We start from the raw sequence: 23,444 nt of genomic DNA on the forward strand, positions 1-23,444 counted from the left end.
GGCCCGCAGTGTAATTATATTTGGCCCGCGACGCAATCCCAAATGACTACTCGTTGGATTTGTGTATACAGCGCCTTCACCGCTAATACTACAAATCCCATAATGCTCTGCTGTTGTTTTGGCGCAAATCTGTGTGTTATGGAGGAGCTATTGGGATTAAAATCAATGAATGGCACAACCACAGGAAAGGAAATCTTTGAGGAGGTTTCCAAATGTGTAACTGAAATAAAGCTGCCGTGGGATAAACTCATGGGATTAACGACAGATGGTGTGCCAGCGATGTGCGGTAAAAAGAGTGGACTGGTGGGCAGGGTTCGGGAGAAGATGCGGGAAGAGAACTGTGCAGGTGAGCTAACTGTTTATCACTGCATCATACATCAGGAATCACTGTGTGGCAAAGCCCTAAAGATGGAACATGTTATGACCACAGTAACACAAGTAATTAACTTTATAAGAGCCAAAGGTCTGAATCACCACCAGTTTAAGTCTTTTCTGGAGGAGTGTGGTTCGGAATACGCAGACGTGCTGACATTGATGAACTAGCATCCAAGAAGAGGTGCCAGGTATCTGGCTTGGGCACATCAGATTAGATCAGTGTGTAGCAAACTGAGCAATAATTAACCTTTTCTTTATGCACTTTTTCTTGCTACTCCAAGGCATGGGCTTGAATGGTTGATTGATTTATTATTGTTTTATTTTTAAAATTATTAGCCTGTGGAAAAAGTTTTTGATATTTAAATCAGAAGGCTGCAAATAGAAAAGAGGCATATGATTTTTATTTAAATTTCATTTAATAAATTAATGCCATTGTGTTTTTTTTTTTTTTTAAATTTGAAATTCGATTTAGCATGTCTGCACTATTGTTATATATTGTATAGTAATAAGCGTTGCTTGTTCCATATTCAATGTTAAAGCAAAACTTGTTTGGGTCCATATTAAAAGGTTCATTTGTTCAATGTTGGCCCGCGATTTTGTTCAAGTTTTAAATTTTGGCCCACTGTGTATTTGAGTTTGACACCCCTGACCTAAGGTATCCGAAGAGGTAAATACAACCCTTGGAAGGGTGTTGATGTAACAGTGTGCATTTTGTATAGACTACACTTACTCTAGTATTTATAATTACACAAAGATGTTTTTATTTTAACACACCATGCATGTACATACAGTATCTTCTTTTTCTTCTGGGTGCCTATGGAGCTTCCTGCCCCCTCCTTCTACCCCCCTCTAATATTTCCTTTTTCCTTATTCATATTGCCCCGCCCCCTTCACCTCTTCCCTGTCTCTGTCACCCTGGGGAAGAGGTGTGTTTTCTGTCTGAATCACTTTTCTTCATCTTATAACTATCTCCTTTCTGTACTGCCATCCACTACTTTTATAACTATGATTCTGTATATTATTTCTTTTTGTACACCCCCCTTAATGTATTGTAGTGATATCTTGTCTGTTTTCATGTATTTTGTTGTTCCTTCGTTACATGGTGTAACATACAGACATGCAAACTCCTCACCTTTTGGCGAAATTCGCCGTTTTGGTCCCAAAATAGGTCACTTGTGTGAATCGTGTAGATCCGAAGAGTTTTTTTTTTTTGGGGGGGGGTAGGCAGGCTACAACGTTATTGTTGCCAAACATTTCACTTACAAGGTTACAGCCAATCGAGATAAACAGTTACTAACACACGCTTCTTTTCCATTGGAGTTCTGATCAGCTGGTGCGCAACCCACTGCTGGTTGCCAGTCCTTGCTTATGAATATTCCACAGATTCAGACCGCAAAGTCACCTTTTTATAGAGAGATCTGGCAACCTCATCTCGCGACTGGATCTGAGCATACCAATGGAACAGTTTCCAGCGCGGTCGGGGGTGAATAACCATGGGCAGATCTACCGGGGTGGCATAGGGTGGCAAATGCCACCCTAAAAGAAAGCCTTGCCACCCCAGTTGGCAGCGACGAATTCAAAGAAAAATTACAGCCAATTTGACATTTACATGCGCGAATTTCCAATGTCCGACTGCGGCGAATGCAGCACGAGATAACGCCAGAGATTGGTTGTTTTGGAAAATTGAGAGGCGCGAAGCGAGGGAGCCAGGAGTCGCGAGGAAAGGAGACACGGGAGGACAGAGGTAAAAGCTGATTAACTATCTATCAAGAAATGAAATTGTAATGAATGAACAGTGCTAACATAGTTGTGATGCTGATTTTGAGAGGATAAAAATCAGGTTGGAGAACATTATTTAGCTAACTATACATGTAAGGCCAAAAAAAAGTGTGTTTCCGGTAACCCGACCGATCGAGAATTTCCGCGTCGAAATTGCCGACCGTAAAGTTTTTATTACAAATTTCCCTCGATATTTTAGTGTAAGCGGCGTTAGTTTGTCATAATTTTTTGTTTCAACGCATTCAAGTTGTGAAAGAAATGATAAAAAGTAAAATGTTTCGCCACTTCTATCAGCCCTCCTGCATAAACATGGAAGCGCACTTGTATACTGAAGGAGGAAGGGAAAACTGAGCCGAGGCGCCATTTTGAATCCTCATTCAAGGCTGTAATGCAAATGGCTTCCTCTTCAGTATACAAGTGCACTTCCATGGCAGGAAAAACACTACGTTTTGCCGCCTATGTAGTCCCCTATTGATACAAATAGGAGTCATTCAGGATTCAGCCATGTTTTTGTTGCTCGGTGTTTTTGCTCGACCCAAGTTCTACAGTAGGCTAGGCTAGGCCATCTGCTTTTAAAGGGCTGATGACACGAACATGACTCTATGCAATTTCTTAAATAAACTATACAACATGGCAAACATGTTATATTTCTGTTATAATTACGTGAAAAGAAGCTGTTGTTACGCGAATATCCAACTTTTAATTGCACAGCGCAAGAAAACTGGGTCCGTGGCTCGCGGCCATGTGACGTCAGTGGAAGAACACGCTGCGGTTCACTGGCTGTTCTACTCAATGGAAATGGCGCATGAAAACGCCGGTGAACTCTCTAGTGCTAGCTCTTCAACAACCAAATACTGGTACTTTAAGCAGTGATCATGATGGCATGATTTTATCTGATTTTAAATAAATGAGATTGATAATAATGTGAATGTTCACAACTAGTACATACAAACTCTGCAGCTTCTGATTCAGCAGCTGCGTCATACTCCGCAAAAACATCAGCAAGAACCTACAATATAAATGGAAATGCAATACACTAAGCTCAAATGACTTTTGGAAAGTATAATTTCTAAATTTTTTTTCTACATATTCTTGAAGTCGGTCATCAGGGTACTTGCTACCGTTCCCTAACAACGCATGGCAAAGGGTAAAGTGTAGTGTTGCTACGAGTACTTGCTAAAGCCTCCGGTGGAAGATCCTCGATGTGCTGATAAGACATACAGTTCTATATAACACACAAGTGTCACGATAATCACAAAACAGATGCAAATTGTTAAAATACCTCATTTTTAAGCAATCATGTATTGATCTCTTCCGAATAGAATCTATGATAGCCTACCCTCTTTACCCTTTGCCTCTCGTTGCTAGGCAGCAGTTATATGAAAGCCGCAAGCTTTCACAAGCAAATACATGACTGATATCACGCCGACTTTATGATTACATTTATGATTATCATGAATGTGTACTCTGATGTGTACTCTATGAGCGCTCTGGAGTGAGTCACTTCCAAGATGGCCGTGCAGACCGCATGGTTACTATTTTTAGCATCATGTCAGAGCACTCTATAGCTCTACGTACCTTTATCTTATGTCGTTTCTCAACACATGTTCTGACAGGAGGACTGTCTTTGGAGGAGTCGCCTTGTCCCAGGCGACTGCTGGATCCGGCATAGCTACTAGTAGACCCCCTCCGGAATACTGTAGGCACTGCTGATGGTAGCAACACACGTTTGTGCTGAACTGCACACCCAAGAGATTCTTTTAAACTGGGAAGGGTGTCAAAACAATCCAAATCGAAGTGTTCAGAGCACAGGACGGATGTTGGTGAGGACTCCCACTTGTCACGAGTGCGCCTGACTTGCTTCACCCACTTCGCATGCAGCTCGGGATCTCTGGGAAACTTGAATAAACTTACCCCATCCTTGTGAGTTTGGAGCAAAAGCCGGCAACACAACGCGAATAACTAATAAAAAAAAAAAAATCTCCTTCTCACCCCCGGCAGGGGGGTGGTATCCATGTCATCCTCAAGCTCGGGTCCTCTACCAGAGGCCTGGGAGTTTGAGGGTTCTGCGCAGTAACTTCAATGTTCCTAGGACTGTGCTCTTCTGGACTGAGGCTTCAGATGTTGTTCCTGGGATTTGCTGGAGCCACTCTCCCAGTTTGGGCGTTACTGCCCCAAGTGCCCCCACTACCATGGGGACCACGCAACCCTTGACCTTCCACATCCATTCCAGCTGCTCTTTCAACCCTTGATACTTCTCAAGTTTCTCATGTTCCTTCTTCCTGATGTTGGCTTCAGCTGGGATCGCCACATCTATCACCACCACCCTCTTCTGCTCTTTGTCCACCACCACTATGTCCGGTTGGTTAGCCAGGATCTGTTTGTCAGTCTGGAAGCTGAAGTCCCACAGAACCTTGGCCCTGTTGTTCTCAGCCACCTTCTGTGGTATGGCCCATTGGGACTTGGGTACTTCTATTCCATACTGGTTGCAGATGTTCCTGTATACTATCCCAGCCACTTGGTTGTGCCTCTCCATGTACGCTGATCCAGCTAGCATCTTACACCCTGCTACTATGTGCTGGACTGTTTCAGGGGCTTCTTTGCACAGTCTGCATCTTGGGTCTGATCTACTCTGGTAGATCCTGGCCTCTATGGCTCTTGTGCTTATGGCCTGTTCTTGTGCTGCCATGATTAATGCCTCTGTGCTGTCTGTCAGTCCTGCATTATCCAGCCACTGGTAGGATTTCTTGATATCAGCCACTTCGTCTATCTGACGGTGGTACATGCCATGTAGGGGTTTGTCTCTCCAGGTTGTCTGTTCCTCCTTATATATATATATATATATATATATATATATATATATATATATATATATATATATATAATACTAATAATGATAAACTGCTGACGTCATATAGCCCCTCCTCCTCTTTCGTCTCCTGGGTGCTGCAGCCCTGTCAAATTTGCCCAAATAGCCGCGTTTTTTATCACTTGTAAAATAGGCACCTTCGTGAATTAATATATGGATCATCGGGAATTACTTTTTATGTTATAAAACATCGCCAAAGATGTCAAAAACGTGTCATCAGCACTTTAATGGAAGTAGCCTAGCCTAGGATGTTAAACCATATTTTCACGTTATTTCTTGATAAGGTGTTTTCACGTTATTACATGAAAATATCATGAAATAACGTGATAATTTTGTATCATGAAATTACGTGATGTTATATTACATGATAAATATATTGTAAAAACGTGATAACTTTGTTAAAATCAATACTACGTTAAAACATTAGCTGAAATTTTAGTTCTAACAGCCACAGAAAACATAGCACAGCTGGGTCACAGGGAGTCTCTTGACTCTGAAAAAAAGGGTGTTTTTCTTTCTATGTTAGACTTGCTGGGTAATCATAACCCCATCATTAAAAAAAGACTTGAACAACAAGCTAAAAATGCAAAATACACAAGTAAAACAATACGGAATGAAATACTTGAGTGCTTGGCTGCAATGGTCAAAGAGGAAATCATCCAGGAAGTTAAAACGAGCAAGCAGTTTTCAGTTATTGTTGATGAAACTAAAGATGTTCAGAAAAAAGAGCAAATGTCATTTGTTCTGAGATATTTTTACAACGGTGTGGTTCATGAAAGCTTTCTGGAGTTTGAAGTGGCAGAACACCTGGATGCCATCGCCTTAAGTGACAAGATTATATGCTTCCTTGAGAAACATGGGCTGGAGTACAAGAAAAACCTTGTAGGACAGGGCTACGATGGCGCAGCAGTGAAGCGTGGGGCACATGCCGGTGTTCAAGCAAAAATAAAAGAAGTAGCCAAACATGCCTTCAGATAGCAAACACACTTTTTGTGTCTCTGTGTACTATCCAGTTCTGGATAACATGATTGGAGAAATATTTTCTAACACAAATTGTAATGTTATGCAGGGTGTCCAGGCACTAAATCCATCAAGTCCAACCTTTTTGAGAGAGGAGGCTGTTCTGCTATTGACTGAAGCTTATGATTCAAATATTGAGGATCTTAAACATGAGTTACATCAGACAAGGAGAGTACTAGACAGAAAAAAGGGGAACAGGAGAGTCCTACCATTCTCATGGAGTTCACTCAGTTTTTTGACCCATACCAAGATGTTTTTTTTTGAGTTGTTCAGGTTGTGTAAAATAGCGGTTGTCTTGCCTGTGAGCAGTGCATCCTGTGAACGAAGTTTTTCATCTCTCAGGCTCATAAAGACTTATTTGCGGTCGACTATGACAGAAAAGAGACTATCAAGTTTGGCTGTACTCAGCATTGAATCAAAGCGCACAAAAGCATTAGATCTTGATAAATTTGTGAAGCGTTTTGCTGAGCAACATGGAAATCGCCGCATTCAGCTGTTGTAGGCATGACAAGTTCATGTTATGCTCACTGGTGAGCCTTTACAAAGCGTGAGAAAATAAAACTATAAAATGTGACACTGGTGTAAATGGTTTAAAATCATGCTGAACTTGAAGCAGTGTTGTTATTGTTGTTTTTTAGTGTCTGTTCTTTTGCATATACAGTATAAAACTGTCCAGAAACGGTATAGACCTCATCTGAGAATGTGTGTTCTTCGTGAACAATAAAAGCATGAGATTAAGTTTGTCTGTATGAATTTGTAAATGGCAGCCCGTGCCCTTTTGTAGTGTGTACATACTATTTGTCGTCAAACTGTGATAACTGTGATTTAAATTCAGTATATATACACACGTCTGTAATACGTTGCCACCCCTCAAAAATTCCTGCCCCCCTCTTGCCACCCCATAAATATTTTTCTAGATCCGCCCCTGACTGTGTTGTACACGGGTGAAAATTAACTTCACAAAATATCAAACTTTACCGGCCACTGACAAATAAATGGTACAATTTACCGGCCACTCAACAGTAACTTATTAAGACATGTTTATGGAAAGTTATTTTGTACTGTATTAAATTCAAGATGTCACTGGTTGCAATTTTTTTTTGTAACGTAGACTACGAAATGTACTTTTGCGCGCGTGCCGTGTGTCCGTGCACCCTTCTCACCTTTTTCACCCCTGACCAGTTTGCATGCCTGAACATAAGCCTGTGACTAATTAACTAGCCTACCTACTTACTGTGTAATTACACTGGTTAGCGATTAGCAATCGCGATTATTTAGTGCAGTGGTTCTCAAACTTTTTTCACCAAGTACCACCTCAGAAAATACTTGGCTCTCCAAGTACCACCATAATGACCAACATTAAAATACAGTAGCGTAGTAGGCCTAAGTATTCATTAAAAACAAGGCGGAGGTTTTATTTAACAAGTATATTTAATATTGTTGGCCACTGTAACATTACACACAGTACTTTGAACAGTAACACTGTGTTTAAATATAGGAAAATAAAACATTGTACTTAAATAATGAATCAAATAAATTGGCCAAATCTGCAACATCTGTAGTCTCATCAAGCTGTATGGTAAAATATCTACTGTTCTTAATGCGCTCAGTGTCTTTTTAACATCGTCAGCCATGTCATTTATTCTGCTTGACATGGTGTCATTTGAAAGCGGCACCAAGTTTAAAACTCTGGCAGCTTTCTCTCCACACATGATACGTGTCATCTCTTTGGCTAATGGCAAACACAGCAGTTCCCCGATTGTGTGCGGCTTACCGGCTCTGGCGATCAGGAGGCTGGCATGATATGAAGCTTCCTGTGCTTTGGCTACGGGTGTACCATAGGACAGAATGGTGGACTTGGACTGCTTCAGTTCATCACGTTTTCGTAAAAAAAAAAATCCATTGGTTTGTCCTTTTAGTGCTGTGTGTTTGGTTGTAAGATGCCGTTTGAGATGCGATGGTTTCATGGACTCATTGCTCAGAATGTCCCCGCATACAACACACTGCGGCCTAGGCAGCTCCTCTGTCCCGCTCCAAATGAATCCCAGTTTTATGTATTTTTCGTCATACTTCCTCCTTAGGGCAATTCCATGTAAATGTCAACCTCACCATGCAAAAATAAAGCAACATGTAATACATCAAAACCACTCCCAGAGATATCACCTAGGCCTGTATTTTACAGATGTGAATAAGTTGAACCAATTTGTAACCAACCTAATATGTCACTGTCAGTCTTTCTTTCTTATAATGTAAAACCCAAGCTAAAATCAACTTTGATCATGTACAATTCTATATTATTGCCACAAGCCACAGAAATGTATGCTAAAATCCACAAAACAGCAAAACAATAGCCATCCTAAATATTATTTAAGAACTTTGATAGTTTTAGCTGATATTTAGAGAGTTTTTCAAAGGGTTATGGTGGTTAAATTGCTGATTTTCTAAACATATGCCATGTCTATTTCAGACGCGTCACATCCATAACGGAATTTCGTCACATCCATAACGCTGACTTTTCCTTCCGAAACTCTGCATGAAATACAAAATATTTTAAACAAAGATTTTTTTAATATTCACCTTGGACCCCTCTATCAAATGGATATCTCCATTTCGACATTAGGTTTACAATTTCACAGAGTTTGATAAAAATGTACAGTCACCCAAGAAAAGTGATACTTTTTCTGTCACATCCATAACACATCTTTTATTGGCATTTTCTGGCATGCCCTAGATGTACTATGGGAATTGTTCTTGTTCTATCACTTCTCCAGTATGGTACAGCCTTAAAATATGCAACACCTGTTTAAATACTGGGAGACAATAAAACATGCACTGGGTCATTTGTTGCCATTTTGAGTTCAAGTGTCACGTCCATAACGCTGGAATTGCTCCTTACTGGTTTCTGCCGTTTGCTAGCAGTTCTGGGGCTGTTTTTGCCACTGTCGTTAGCATCTGCGCTCGGCTCACACACGTCCTCTTCAGTTCTCCCCCTCTCCTGATCCACGCTCCCATTCGCGGATTTAAGCCACGACAGTAATTTTGTCGTACTCGTCATAATTAGCAAAGCCACCTCCACCTTTTCCCATCACAGCCTAGTCTACCAATGGCGGATAACCGTCTGTCAGCAGAACCGGCGGGAATGCGTACGTACGCTACGTATGGCTACCCAGAAGCACTTGCAAACTTTTTAAAATTATTAACTTAATTTGTATCTCCTTTCATTTTCTTGTCATCGGTTGATAAGATATTTTCATCCATTCGGATATTATGGATAGTATTTCACGTTTTATTTTATTTTTTAAATTTTATATTTAATTAAGTGATTCTTTGGCGTACCACTAGAATGGAGCCCACGTACCACAGTTTGAGAATCACTGATTTAGTGTTTTCTTTTTTACTCTTTATAGGAGTTGGGGAAGGAGCTCACCCATGCTGTGTGTGTACATGTTGGTTTTGCAGGTGTGTCATTATTTTTTGATTGTTAATTTTATCGTCTATAAATTACTGTTGTGACCCTTAGAATGTTAGCTAATTTTTCTTATGCTAGGTCCCGCTAGCACTAATGCTAACGGAGTTAGCTAGATTAGCTAGCTAACTCCCACTGTATTTGAATGGGAGGCTAGGCTATCCCTGGACATTTATTTAGCTTTGGTTGCTCCCTAAAGTGTTGCAAATTATCTGGGAAGCCTGTAATGTATTTGTTTGGGTTTATTTTACTTTATACTGTGTAAATATAGTGCTTGGGTTACGCCCTGTCTCTGTCACCCTGGGGAAGAGGAGTTGGGGAAGGAGCTCACCCATGCTGTGTGTGTACATGTTCGTTTTGCAGTAAAGTGCGCGAAAGGAATCAGCTGTGTCGGCGTCACTTTTTATACCCATCCCGGACCAATCACAACGCAGAGCAATAAACGACCGGTTACATTGACCTTAGAGGAGCTGGAGAGAGCCCTCCAGAGTAGGGAGAGTGGTAAAGCACCTGGAGTAGATGGCCTGCCATCTACTCCAGGTGAAGAAAAAGAAGAAAATACTGTATGTACATTCCTTTAAAGGGGACTTGGGGTGTTTTCACACCTGGTCCCCTTTAAAGGAACCAGACTCAGTCCTCTTTAAGTGGACCAACAGAAAAAGAACTCAGTTCTTTTTGTGTTCACACTGTGAATTTATTACAAAGAGGACTGGGTTCTCTTTCTCTTTCTAGTCCAGTTAAGCTTTGATGGGGCCTCAGTCCTCTTTCTGTTCACACCAGGTCCTCTAGAGCCCTCAGACCCCCAGTGCATGGAATTCTGGGTAATTTTTTCTTGAATCAAAATGTCTGCTGCCATGCTTGCCCTGCTGTATTCTTTGATCAAAATAGTGCGGATTAAGGAAAATAAATTTATTCCGGCTATCTATGAGCACAAAACACGGCTGGTAAGTTCCAAAAGGAAGTTGAGTTTCCCTGCTACAGTCACGTGACCAACTACAGCAAACGAAGAAGGTTAAACTACAGTGAAAAAGGTGAAGTGAACCCGGTGCGCTTTTTGTTCACAATGCGCAGATTAGGCGAACCGTACCGTTGATTTTTAGCGAGCCGTACTGAGACCACCTCCTGAGGTGGTCTCAGTTCGGTTCGCTTTAAAGGGGTCTGGGTACGGTTGGAGTGTTCACATATGCGCAAAAAATGCTGAGTCATCGATCTGAGTTCGGTTAGATGGCTGAAAGGGACCAAGTGTGAAAACACCCTTATATACCCTGTCCACACTAGGGATTTTGTACCGATACGAAACTACTTTCGTACCGCAACACCTGTCCACACTAGCAACTATACTGGTACTGTAGCGGTATAACTGTATCGGTACGAAACCCACAAATGTATGGGTTTCGTACCGGTACAGTATCGGTACTGTAGCACTTTGCATAGTGTGGACAGATGAAGCGGCTCTGTATCGATACAAATATAATGCGCATGCGCAAAGTCGCACACCTCAATCGATGTCTTCGCTGAATAAAATAGTGAAGAACGGAGATTCGTTTGTTTCTTTCTCAACTGCCTCGCGCGTTTTATACGATTCGACTGAATAAATGACCACCAGAAATACAGACTGTACATTGACAACAAAAAGCACACACACGTTGTTTCATCTGCCATATTCTCGGAAGGAAGTTACTCGGTAACCACGGAAACATTTCGCGCACGCGCATTTCAACTACCGTGAAAGAAAACCGCAAACATTTCTCGCTAGTGTGGACAGATGCACTAAACTGTACCGGTATACTTTGTATCGATACAGTTATACCACTTTCGTACCGGTATAAGTGTGAACACAGCATTCTAAGTCCTTTTGGCCAGAGTTGGGCACAGATGTGCTTGCTGTTCTGAGAGATAGTATTGCCAAGGGGAAGCTGCCACTGAGCTGCCGTAGAGCAGTGCTCACTTTGCTGCCAAAAAAGGGAGACTTGACAGACATAAGATCATGGAGGCCGGTGTCAGTCCTCTGTTCTGAATATAAACTGCTTTCTAAAGTTTTAGCAAATAGATTGGGGGAGATTTTGGAGCAGGTAGTCCACCCTGACCAGACCTACTGCGTGCCAGGCAAACTGATTCACAATAATATTTCCTTCATTAGAGATGTTTTTTATATTGCCAATTCTTTTAGCCTTGATTTTGGTGTGGTTTCAATTGACCAAGAAAAAGCTTTTGATAGGGTTGAGCATAGTTATTTGTGGAATAAAATTGTTGTCAGCCTTTGGTTTCAGTCCAAATTTTATTTGTATGCTTAAAGCATTGTATTGTGACATTGAAAGTATTCTCAAAGTTAATGGTGACTTGTGTGCTCCTTTTAAAGTATACAGACGTGTCCGTCAAGGATGTCCCTTGTCGGGTATGCTGTACAGTTTGGCTATTGAGCCTCTCCTAGCAAGACTGAGGAGGGATATTGTGGGGGTGAAAATCCCTAACTGTGATGAAGTTTTTAAATTGTCAGCTTATGCTGGCGATGTGGCTGTCCTCATTAAAGGTCAGAGAGATATTGACACACTTTTAAAAATTTGTGATGAATTTAAAGTTGTTTCTTCAGCAAAAGTGAATTGGTCAAAAAGCATAGCCTTGCTGGTTGGGAGATGGGTGAATGGCGAACGTTGTTTGCCTGATGGATTATTTTGGAATGGGGTGGGTTTAAATACCTGGGTGTTTTCTTAGGTGGTGATGTTTTCATTCAAAAGAATTTTGAAGGGGGTGGTTGAAAAAGTTAAAGGTCGTCTGGAGAAATGGACATTTCTTTTTACAACACGGATTCCAAAAAAGTTGGGACAAAGTACAAATTGTAAATAAAAACGGAATGCAATAATTTACAAATCTCAAAAACTGATATTGTATTCACAATAGAACATTGAGGGTAACAATAGTCTTGAATTTCCTCCATTTGTACACAATCGGTCTGACTGTCAATTGGTGGAGTCCAAACTCTTTAGAGATGGTTTTGTAACCTTTTCCAGCCTGATGAGCATCAACGCCTTTTTTGAGGCCCTCAGAAATCTCCTTTGTTTATGCCATGATACACTTCCACAAACATGTGTTGTGAAGATCAGACTTTGATAGATCCCTGTTCTTTAAATACAACCCCAATTCCAAAAAAGTTGGGACAAAGTCTCATCTCATTATCTCTAGCCGCTTTATCCTTCTATAGGGTCGCAGGCAAGCTGGAGCCTATCCCAGCTGACTATGGGCGAAAGGCGGGGTACACCCTGGACAAGTCGCCAGGTCATCACAGGGCTGACACACAGACACAGACAACCATTCACACTCACATTCACACCTACGGTCAATTTAGAGTCACCAGTTAACCTAACCTGCATGCCTTTGGACTGTGGGGGAAACCGGAGCACCCGGAGGAAACCCACACGGACATGGGGAGAACATGCAAACTCCACACAGAAAGGCCCTCACCGGCCACGGGGCTCGAACCCGGACCTTCTTGCTGTGAGGCAACAGCGCTAACCACTACACCACCGTGCCGCCCTTGGGACAAAGTACAAATTGTAAATAAAAACGTAATGCAAAAATTTACAAATCTCAAAAACTGATATTGTATTCACAATAGAACATAGACAACATATCAAATGTCGAAAGTGAGACATTTTGAAATTTCATGCCAAATATTGGCTCATTTGAAATTTCATGACAGCAACACATCTCAAAAAAGTTGGAACAGGGGCAATAAGAGGCTGGAAAAGTTAAAGGTACAAAAAAGGAACAGCTGGAGGACCAAACTGCAACTCATTAGGTCAATTGGCAATAGGTCATTAACATGACTGGGTATAAAAAAAGCATCTTGGAGTGGCAGCGGCTCTCAGAAGTAAAGATGGGAAGAGGATCACCAATCCCCCTAATTCTGCGCAAACAAATAGTGGAGCAATATCAGAAAGGAGTTTGACAGTGTAAAATTGCAAAGAGTTTGAACATATCATCATCTACAGTGCATAATATCAAAAGATTCAGAGAACCTGGAAGAATCTCTGTGCGTAAGGGTCAAGGCCGGAAAACCATACTGGGTACCCCTGATCTTCGGGCCCTTAGACGGCACTGCATCACATACAGGCATGCTTCTGTATTGGAAATCACAAAATGGGCTCAGGAATATTTCCAGAGAACATTATCTGTGAACACAATTCACCGTGCCATCCGCCGTTGCCAGCTAAAACTCTATAGTTCAAAGAAGAAGCCGTATCTAAACATGATCCAGAAGCGCAGACGTCTTCTCTGGGCCAAGGCTCATTTAAACTGTTCTGTGGTCAGACGAATCAAAATTTGAAGTTCTTTATGGAAATCAGGGACGCCATGTCATTCGGACTAAAGAGGAGAAGGACGACCTAAGTTGTTATCAGCGCTCAGTTCAGAAGCCTGCATCTCTGATGGTATGGGGTTGCATTAGTGCGTGTGGCATGGGCAGCTTACACATCTGGAAAGACACCATCAATGCTGAAAGGTATATCCATGTTCTAGAGCAACATATGCTCCCATCCAGATGACGTCTCTTTCAGGGAAGACCTTGCATTTTCCAACATGACAATGCCAAACCACATATTGCATCAATTACAGCATCATGGCTGCGTAGAAGAAGGGTCCGGGTACTGAACTGGCCAGCCTGCAGTCCAGATCTTTCACCCATTGAAATTCTTTTTTCAAACTTTCCTGATTGCTATCAAAACGAACAAAACTTCCGGCTTGATTAAAGAGGGCGCGCGCGTCTTTTGACAATCCCTGTGTCCGAAATTGCTCGCTACTCACTATATAGGGCACTGTATAGTGGAGACGCCATTTTGTAGTGCTGTCCATGCTGAAAGAAATCAAATTAAAAGTCTCAAATTTGATTTAATTAAAGACAGCAGCAAAGAAGAAAGTATTCAGCCTTGATTTAAAAAGAACTGAAAGCTGCAGGTACTTCCATATCTTGGCAGGCTGAGTGGTATGCTGGGGCACCTCTTGCCAGCAGACCAGGATATCCAGAGGGAACTTGTGTGGTTCAGTGTTGGCCTGACCATCCCCAGCTTTAAGGAGGGAGAGAGCATCGTGGAGTGGTGGGGTCATGTCTTCGACAAACCAGACAAGTACCCCTCCCTGGGTGCACTGGTTGTGTTGCCACTCCATCTTTCATGGACCTAGAGTCGAGTCCTCATTTAGTCTGATGAATGATGTAATTGATCAAAGGAGTGGCAACATGAATGTGGAAACATTTAATGCAATACAGACGGTCAAGTACACGCTGATGTCCAGGGGGAAGACAGCTATGCAGCTCTTTAGAAGGGAGGACGTGAAGTTTGGGGAAGTGGACAGAACATTGTGCAAGAACATTAACTCTGCAGCAGCCACATACAAACACCAGCAGAGGGTGAACAAGGAGGAAAAGCAGCAGCAGCAGAGCAAGTATGGCTTTCAAGCAACTTGCAGTGCTCAGCAAGCCAAGAAACAGACTGCTGAAGGAGAGAAGTGGGCAAGGCTGAAACATGTGGCAACTCAGCGAAAGCGGGCCATGGAGACACTGGTGGTCCAGGCAAATAACAGGAAAAAAATGATCACTATTCCTTGTGTGTTCTCCACTTTCTTCGTTCTATTATTCACATTTTTTTCCAGGGCATAATTTCACTATAACTACATGTATTTGTACTGTATGTCCTTGTGTAAATGTCAATACAGTATACTTAGTAAGGAGGCTATAATATTTATTCTGGGGGAGGACCCCCCCCCAAACAAAATAAACAACACCAGAGGCCACGTCACCACTCGCGCACCCTTCTCACCTTTTTCACCCCTGACCCGTTTTCATGCCTGATTTTTCCTTTAAGTTATGAACAAGCACAGCTTTTGTAATTCTACATCAAGTTTACACACATGGGTCAGAAACGACCCGCATGCATTTACTACAGCGTTTGGTGGGAACTGTGAATTGTGCTTGTCAGACATTTCACAGCTCAGCACAGCGCCCTTTGCCCATCTAATACATGTAAGTAATGTTTTTCAATTGTTCTAACATTATCTTAGAAAAAAATTGATTAGGTTACCTTGAGAGTGAGTAGATTACTTGTCAGAAAGTTACAAGTAATTACTACTAGCTACCTAGCTGTTGACACATTCTACATAGTTAGCTAATTTTATTGTAGTTGGCTTAGCTAACTACATAGTTAATAAATAAATAACTGTCCCCATTCACTGCTAAAGTAATTACTTGAAACAAATTATTATTATAATAGTACTTTAAGACATTTAATTTTAAATCACACTTGGATGACCCATATGTAGTAATATAAAAAGTATTTTTGTTCATAAAGTAGGAAAGAAAAAATTGAATTAATGATTTGTGGTAATTAAAAACAAGATATTTAAAGAATACTTGGAATATTCAATCATAAAATAAATTGATTTCAAAAGATAGAGCAAAGAAAAACTCAGTCAGCATGAAATAACCTGGAAAATGAAGACGGGTCATTTTTGACCCATGTTGTGCATTAGAAGGGGTGTGCATATGTTTTGCATCAAAGGGTTAAACTTTCTGCTTGGGCAAGCAAAGATGGCGATATATGTTAGTCGTAAAAGGAGAGTTGAACAGGATTTAAATGTTGATCTCTTGATGGTGTTTTCTACTCTTGTAAGATGTCGTATTTTGATTGATTATTTTTATAAATCTATGAAGATGTTTGATGTATTTTGAAGAAAGATGGTGCTACAACATGTGTGCTGTTGAAAGCGACAAGCTACAGATTGCACATTTAAAAAAAATAGACTTTTTTTTTCCTTTTTTCTTTTACATTTTGAATATAGTGCCAAGTTGATTTTGATGTTTTTTTTAAGATTGTAACAAAGGGATCTTGAAAATTTCAAAATTCTCTCTCTCCCCCCTCTGCCTCTCTCTCTCTCTCCCATATTACACATGCCACTCCTGAGATACCAGTGATGCTGGCTTTTCCTGCTCTTTGGACCTGCCTGATCCATCCTGATGGCATACTTCTGACTGATGTTCTCATCACATCACTCCTGTGGAGGACAGCCCCATATGGATAAAGATAAACTTGGAAGATGACTTTTTTGACAATTAATACAAACAGCTTTGCTATGATTGTAGTCCTCCACCATCACCATGATAACTTTAGGACTGCAGTTTTCATGAACACTTTTACACTCAAGTCTCCATCAGTGAACAGTTGAGAACTTCAACAAAACAGACTTCATATTAAAACTATAATGAATTTCCTGGTTGCACAGTTGTACTTTGTGACTCTGTAGGACACAGTTATAGAAATGAGTTATTTATAATCACACCATCTGTTATCACCCCGATGAGGATGGGTTCCCTTTTCAGTCTCGTTCCTCTCAAGATTTCTTCCTCATGTTGTCTCAGGGAGTTTTTCCTTACTACTGTCACCACAGGCTTGATCATTAGGGAGAAATTCATGACGTTATATTTTTTTTATAAAGCTGCTTTGCAACAATGTCTATGGGTAAAAGCACTAGACAAATAAAACTAACTTGACTATTATAGCTCAAACCACTCCCAGCACATTATGTCAACAGGGAAACCCCTCCCAGTACTGGTATGTTACCTCATAACCTAAACCCCTATTGATACATTGCATTGCATAAGTTGGAGCCTTTGAGGAAAGTAAATACAACACACAAAATCATAGTTTTTGAGCTTGTGCATAAAACAGCTTGAAAATTAAAAAAAAAATTCAGTGATTTTGCCAGTACAGTGTAATGACCTAATTTGTGTACTTGTCAGTAATACAGTAAATTGATGTAATGGCTCCTGAGTGGCACAACAGAAAAGCATATTCAAATCCTGTTACCACAGTCATCCAAGGCCAGGAGCCAAGGGTGCAAAATGTGCAGTGCTCTTTAGGTGGGAGGGGCATACTCTCTCTCCTGTCAATCTCTCTCAATGAGCGCTTGTATGTGGGATGGGGCAGATAGTGCTTTCCTCCAAGCATACTGAATTGCATAAACAGCAGCTCCAAAAAAAGATCCAGAAGTCCTCTCAGAGGAAGCACGTTAGCCTTTAGTTGGTAGCTTTCATGTACAACCCCGATTCCAAAAAAGTTGGGACAAAGTACAAATTGTAAATAAAAACGGAATGCAATGATGTGGAAGATTCAGAATTCCATATTTTATTCAGAATAGAACATAGATGACATATCAAATGTTTAAACTGAGAAAATGCATCATTTAAAGAGAAAAATTAGGTGATTTTAAATTTTATGACAACACATCTCAAAAAAGTTGGGACAAGGCCATGTTTACCACTGTGAGACATCCCCTTTTCTCTTTACAACAGTCTGTAAACGTCTGGGGACTGAGGAGACAAGTTGCTCAAGTTTAGGGATAGGAATGTTAACCCATTCTTGTCTAATATAGGATTCTAGTTGCTCAACTGTCTTAGGTCTTTTTTGTTGTATCTTCCGTTTTATGATGCGCCAAATGTTTTCTATGGGTGAAAGATCTGGACTGCAGGCTGGCCAGTTCAGTACCCGGACCCTTCTTCTATGTAGCCATGATGCTGTAATTGATGCAGTATGTGGTTTGGCATTGTCATGTTAGAAAATGCAAGGTCTTCCCTGAAAGAGACCTCGTCTGGATGGGAGCATATGTTGCTCTAGAACCTGGATATACCTTTCAGCATTGATGGTGTATTTCCAGATGTGTAAGCTGCCCATGCCACACACACTAATGCAACCCCATACCATCAGAGATGCAGGCTTCTGAACTGAGCGCTGATAACATCTTGGGTCGTCCTTCTCCTCTTTAGTCCGAATGACACGGCATCCCTGATTTCCATAAAAAACTTCACATTTTGAGTCGTCTGACCACAGAACAGTTTTCCACTTTGCCACAGTCCATTTTAAATGAGCCTTGGCCCAGAGAAGACGTCTGCGCTTCTGGATCATGTTTAGATATGGCTTCTTCTTTGAACTATAGAGTTTTAGCTGGCAACGGCGGATGGCACAGTGAATTGTGTTCACAGATAATATTCTCTGGAAATATTCCTGAGCCCATTTTGTGATTTCCAATACAGAAGCATACCTGTATATGATGCAGTGCCGTCTAAGGGCCCGAAGATCACGGGCACCCGGTATGGTTTTCCGGCCTTGACCCTTAAGCACAGAGATTCTTCCAGATTCTCTGAATCTTTTGATGATATTATGCACTGTACATCATGATATGTTCAAACTCTTTGCAATTTTACACTGTCAAACTCCTTTCTGATATTGCTCCACGATTTGTCGGTGCAGAATTAGGGGGATTGGTGATCCTCTTCCCATCTTTACTTCTGAGAGCTGCTGCCACTCCAAGATGCTCTTTTGATACCCAGTCATGTTAATGACCTATTGCCAGTTGACCTAATGAGTTGCAATTTGGTCCTCCAGCTGTTCCTTTTTTGTACCTTTAACTTTTCCAGCCTCTTATTGCCCCTGTCCCAACTTTTTTGAGATGTGTTGCTGTCATGAAATTTCAAATGAACCAATATTTGGCATGAAATTTCAGAATGTCTCACTTTCGACATTTAATATGTTGTCTATGTTCTATTGTGGGCGGCACGGTGGTGTAGTGGTTAGCGCTGTCGCCTCACAGCAAGAAGGTCCTGGGTTCGAGCCCCGGGGCCGGCGAGGGCCTTTCTGTGCGGAGTTTGCATGTTCTCCCCGTGTCCGCGTGGGTTTCCTCCGGGTGCTCCGGTTTCCCCCACAGTCCAAAGACATGCAGGTTAGGTTAACTGGTGACTCTAAATTGACCGTAGGTGTGAATGTGAGTGTGAATGGTTGTCTGTGTCTATGTGTCAGCCCTGTGATGACCTGGCGACTTGTCCAGGGTGTACCCCGCCTTTCGCCCGTAGTCAGCTGGGATAGGCTCCAGCTTGCCTGCGACCCTGTAGAAGGATAAAGCGGCTAGAGATAATGAGATGAGATGAGATGTTCTATTGTGAATACAATATCAGTTTTTGAGATTTGTAAATTATTGCATTCCGTTTTTATTTACAATTTGTACTTTGTCCCAACTTTTTTGGAATCAGGGTTGTAATAGGGGAGAGCTGATTGGTGGCTGGGAAATGGCAAATTGGGGAGAAACTAGGGGAAAATATTTAAAAAGATTAAATACTGAGAATGTAATTCCAGGATGTAATGTCATCTCAGATTCGACATACCTGAATTGAAGGTTTCAGTCCAATCCAGAATGGCATCCAGACCCTGCTTCATGATGTTGAAGATGTCTGCTCTGACAACGCCTTGTGGCTGTGGCCCAACTTCGATAGCTGAGGAATCATGACCCCAAAACACAGTCAACAGAATTGCATAACAAGCTATGTTATAGAATTATACAGCTATGGACCTGCTCCATGGAACACACACTTACAGATGCCATACTTTGCAACAGACTCCAGAGAATATGATTCACCCAGCGGAAGATTAATCAACAACAATCTCACAGGCACGTTGGAGATTTTGGCCTGTCACACACACAATAATGCAAAATGTAAATGCAAAAAAACCAGAAGAACAAATCTGATACACTAACAATGAAAAAGCATCATTTGATACCTTCAAGTGTTTAAAGATGTGAAAGCAGATCCAGTTGCTCCATGAGTAGGAGATGATGGTGAGGCCCATGTTAGCTGTGGTGTTATGGAGGTCACAGATAATATCTACAGCATCTTCTGACCCTTTGGGACCCAACAAAGTGTTTAACTTCTGCGCTCTCTGTATTTCATATGGAGTATCACTGGTGATTGGAGACCTGAGAGAGACATAGACACTGCCATGGCATTGTAGATCTTCTCTCTAGTTACTGTATAGCTGTTCAAATCCTGAAATGTCTGTTACTAATTAGTTAAAAGAACATCAGTGTTATTGTCAGAATGTCATGATGCCACCCTGACCTGAGGGTGGCACTGGTAAAGCAGCGGTTGAGGTCCTTGTCTATGTATCTCCTGCACTCTTTGACAGCACGTGGGTTGGACAGCACCATGGTGAGAGGGATGGACCGTGTGGCAGCACCTTTCTCTTTCTGCTGTCTCTCCAGTTCTGGCACCAGGTAAACCCCAGTCATCTCGTTTCCATGTGTGCCTCCACAAACTGCCACACGGCGCAGTACTGGAAGTCTGATCATCTCCATCTAACAGTAAAAAAGGATATCACAAGCATAATGCATCAGTAATATACCAAGCAACACAAGAACAAGGCACCAATAATGCACTTACTAATGCAGCAATAATTACAAAATTAAAACAAATAACACACCATATAATACAGAATTAATGCAACAATATGATACTGATTGTTTTAATGTCTGCAATGCTCTTGTGCTAAACTCGGAATGGAATTTTCAAATACAATTTTCTCCTTTTTTCACTTTAATTTATACCATTATATAATTCTAGTCATGATATAAACAAATGAGAAACATATATTTAAATTCAGGAAAGCCTGAAGTTCTCAAAAGTAATAACAAGTAGCCACTTTTAATCAAGTAAATAAATTTAATGCAACTGTACTTCTACATTCTGTCTCAGAACAAAAGGTACAAAAGTGGACAAGTTCTGGTTACTGGGGTGGTACCTTAAAGGGTACATCTTTTGTGAATTGAATTTAGTAGACATTTAAAACTCTTAAAAATTGAAGGTTTGAAATTGTAGCACTATTACAATTAGTCCAGTGAGAAAAAAATGTAGTTTCTAGAACATCAGTTGTGTGATGCTTCTGCTCTAATACACTTACAGAACCTGTTTTAATGAGATTCCCTAACCAAACAAAACCAGAGTTAGGTAGTGCTCATGTCAGATAATCATTGACATTTAAACCATCAGTAACTATAAGTTAAAAATTTAGGTTGTGTCACTGACTAAGGACTTGGTAAATTATTATTATTATTATTATTATTATTATTATATAAGTGGCATTTTATTCATCAATTCATTCACACAATCATTTGTTTTTCCATGTGTCTACAAGCTCACTTTGCATAGCAAGTAAATCATCTATCCATCTATTATCCATAACCGCTTTTCCTGTGCAGGGTCATGGACAAGCTGGAGCCTATCCCAGCTGACTATGGGTGAGAGGCGGGGTACACCCTGGACAAGTCACCAGATCATCGCAGGGCTGACAGAGAGACAAACAATTTAGAGCCACCAATTAGCCTAACCTGCATGTCTTTGGACTGCAGGGGAAACTGGAGCACCTGGAGGAAACCCACACAGACATGGGGAGAACATGCAAACTCCACACAGAAAGGCCCCTGTCAGCCACTGAGCTCGAACCCAGAACCTTCTTGCTGTGAGGCGACAGTGCTAACCACTATGCCACCGTGCCACCCAAGCAAAGCATAATTTCTTAATTGTTAACAAGAGATTGTTGATTAGAATGCAGGTTAGGCTTCTTTGCTTTGCTCCTGCTTTGCTCCTGCTTGATCTTTATTTTATTTTACTTTTTCACTTAATTTCCACTATTTCTTCATTTTATTTTTCACCTTTACAAGATAAGTTAGCTTTTAAAACAAAATGCCAGGGGGCAAAAAATCCAGGAGATCCTGCAGAAAATGCACAGAACTGGAACAGAGGATTTCTATCCTGGAATCAAAGATTGATGCCCTGCCAAAGATGGACGAACTAAGAGCGATATCTCAGGAAAGGAGTACAGAAACAGTGGCTGAGAATGCAGAGATTGCACCCCAACAGGCCGATGGCATTGCAGATCGAGTGGATGAATACATCGATCTAACAGAGCAAAATGTGAGTACAGAAAACTGGCACACGATGGGTGGCAGGCCCAAAAATAAAAACAGAAGAGTAATTACCTCAACACCAGTTCGTTCTGATACTATGCAACCCATGCTCCACAGCCATGCTATTAGAAATAGAGCCAGGTCTACAAACTACAATAGGATTTACAATCCTATGGAAAATCCACAGCCCATAAGGCTTCAGAACAAATTTGAATGCCTCAGGGATGTGGAAGCGGAATTTTCAGGCGGACAAGCACATCATAGAAAGAGCTCGCACCACAACCGAAGAGCTGTGGGAAGAGGCAAAAAGCAGCTCGTAACACCACCTGATCCCACAACCCTTGTTCTTGGTGATTCCACTGTAAGACATTTAAAAGGACATGGGATGATTATTTGCTGCCTTCCAAATGCATCCATCTCTGACACCAAAGACAGCATTTTGAAACTCACGTCCGAGCATAAAACTATCAAACGTATTGTTGTGCATGTGGGAGCAAATGATGTTTTCAGAGAACAGCTGTTTGTCCAAGATGATTTCAGAAAACTTTTTTCTGATCTCTATAAGACTAGAATACAATCTTTTATCAGTGGCCCACTCCCTGCAGGGGGAAGCTTTGCATTTACTAGACTCTTCAGTCTTAACACCTGGCTTGGAAAAACTTTTTTTATTTGTTATGAACTTCATAGACAATTTTAACCTTTTCTGGAATCGCAGAGAATTCTTCAAGCCAAATAGCACTGAACTCAGCCAGATTGGGACCAAAGTTTTAGCTGATCACTACAGCCTCTCTCTCCAACATGCATTCTTTTCTCAGCCAACATTGAGCAGAACTGCTGATAAGTGCTCACAGACTGACCCAGTTACAGATATCAACAATACCTCTGCAAAGTCAAAACAACTACCCATGCAAGCACAACAGAGATGCTTCAACAAGGACACACAACCATCTGGGGCAGACTGCCAAGAACAATCTGGGGCAGACTGCCAAGGACATCAACAATCACATGGAGAATGTGAGCATGTTGTTAACAGTGGGCAGCCACAGATATCTGCATCGCCCATCCAGATTGAGGACCTGACCAAAGACAATCATGCCAAGGCTGCATCATCCACATCTCGACCCCATGCAAGTATCACAGAGACTGTCAGGGAGACAG

At 41.3% G+C, this 23,444-nt stretch overlaps 1 protein-coding gene across 2 annotated transcripts in view; it reads right to left on the reverse strand.

Moving 5' to 3' along the window:
- Nucleotides 1-23,444, reverse strand: part of LOC132883536 (N-acyl-aromatic-L-amino acid amidohydrolase (carboxylate-forming) A-like) — a 49,240-nt gene that overhangs the window by 16,780 nt on the left and 9,016 nt on the right. For both annotated transcript variants that reach the window (XM_060917252.1, XM_060917253.1), the window contains exons 2-5: nucleotides 20,443-20,678; nucleotides 20,105-20,300; nucleotides 19,920-20,013; nucleotides 19,711-19,818 (exon numbers count right to left, since the gene is read on the reverse strand). In XM_060917252.1, coding sequence (XP_060773235.1) covers nucleotides 19,711-19,818; nucleotides 19,920-20,013; nucleotides 20,105-20,300; nucleotides 20,443-20,678 — 634 coding nt within the window. The remainder of the gene's footprint in view (nucleotides 1-19,710; nucleotides 19,819-19,919; nucleotides 20,014-20,104; nucleotides 20,301-20,442; nucleotides 20,679-23,444) is intronic.

The sequence above is a fragment of the Neoarius graeffei genome, chromosome 3, assembly GCF_027579695.1.
Source record: "Neoarius graeffei isolate fNeoGra1 chromosome 3, fNeoGra1.pri, whole genome shotgun sequence".
NCBI classification, from domain to species: Eukaryota; Metazoa; Chordata; class Actinopteri; order Siluriformes; family Ariidae; genus Neoarius; species Neoarius graeffei.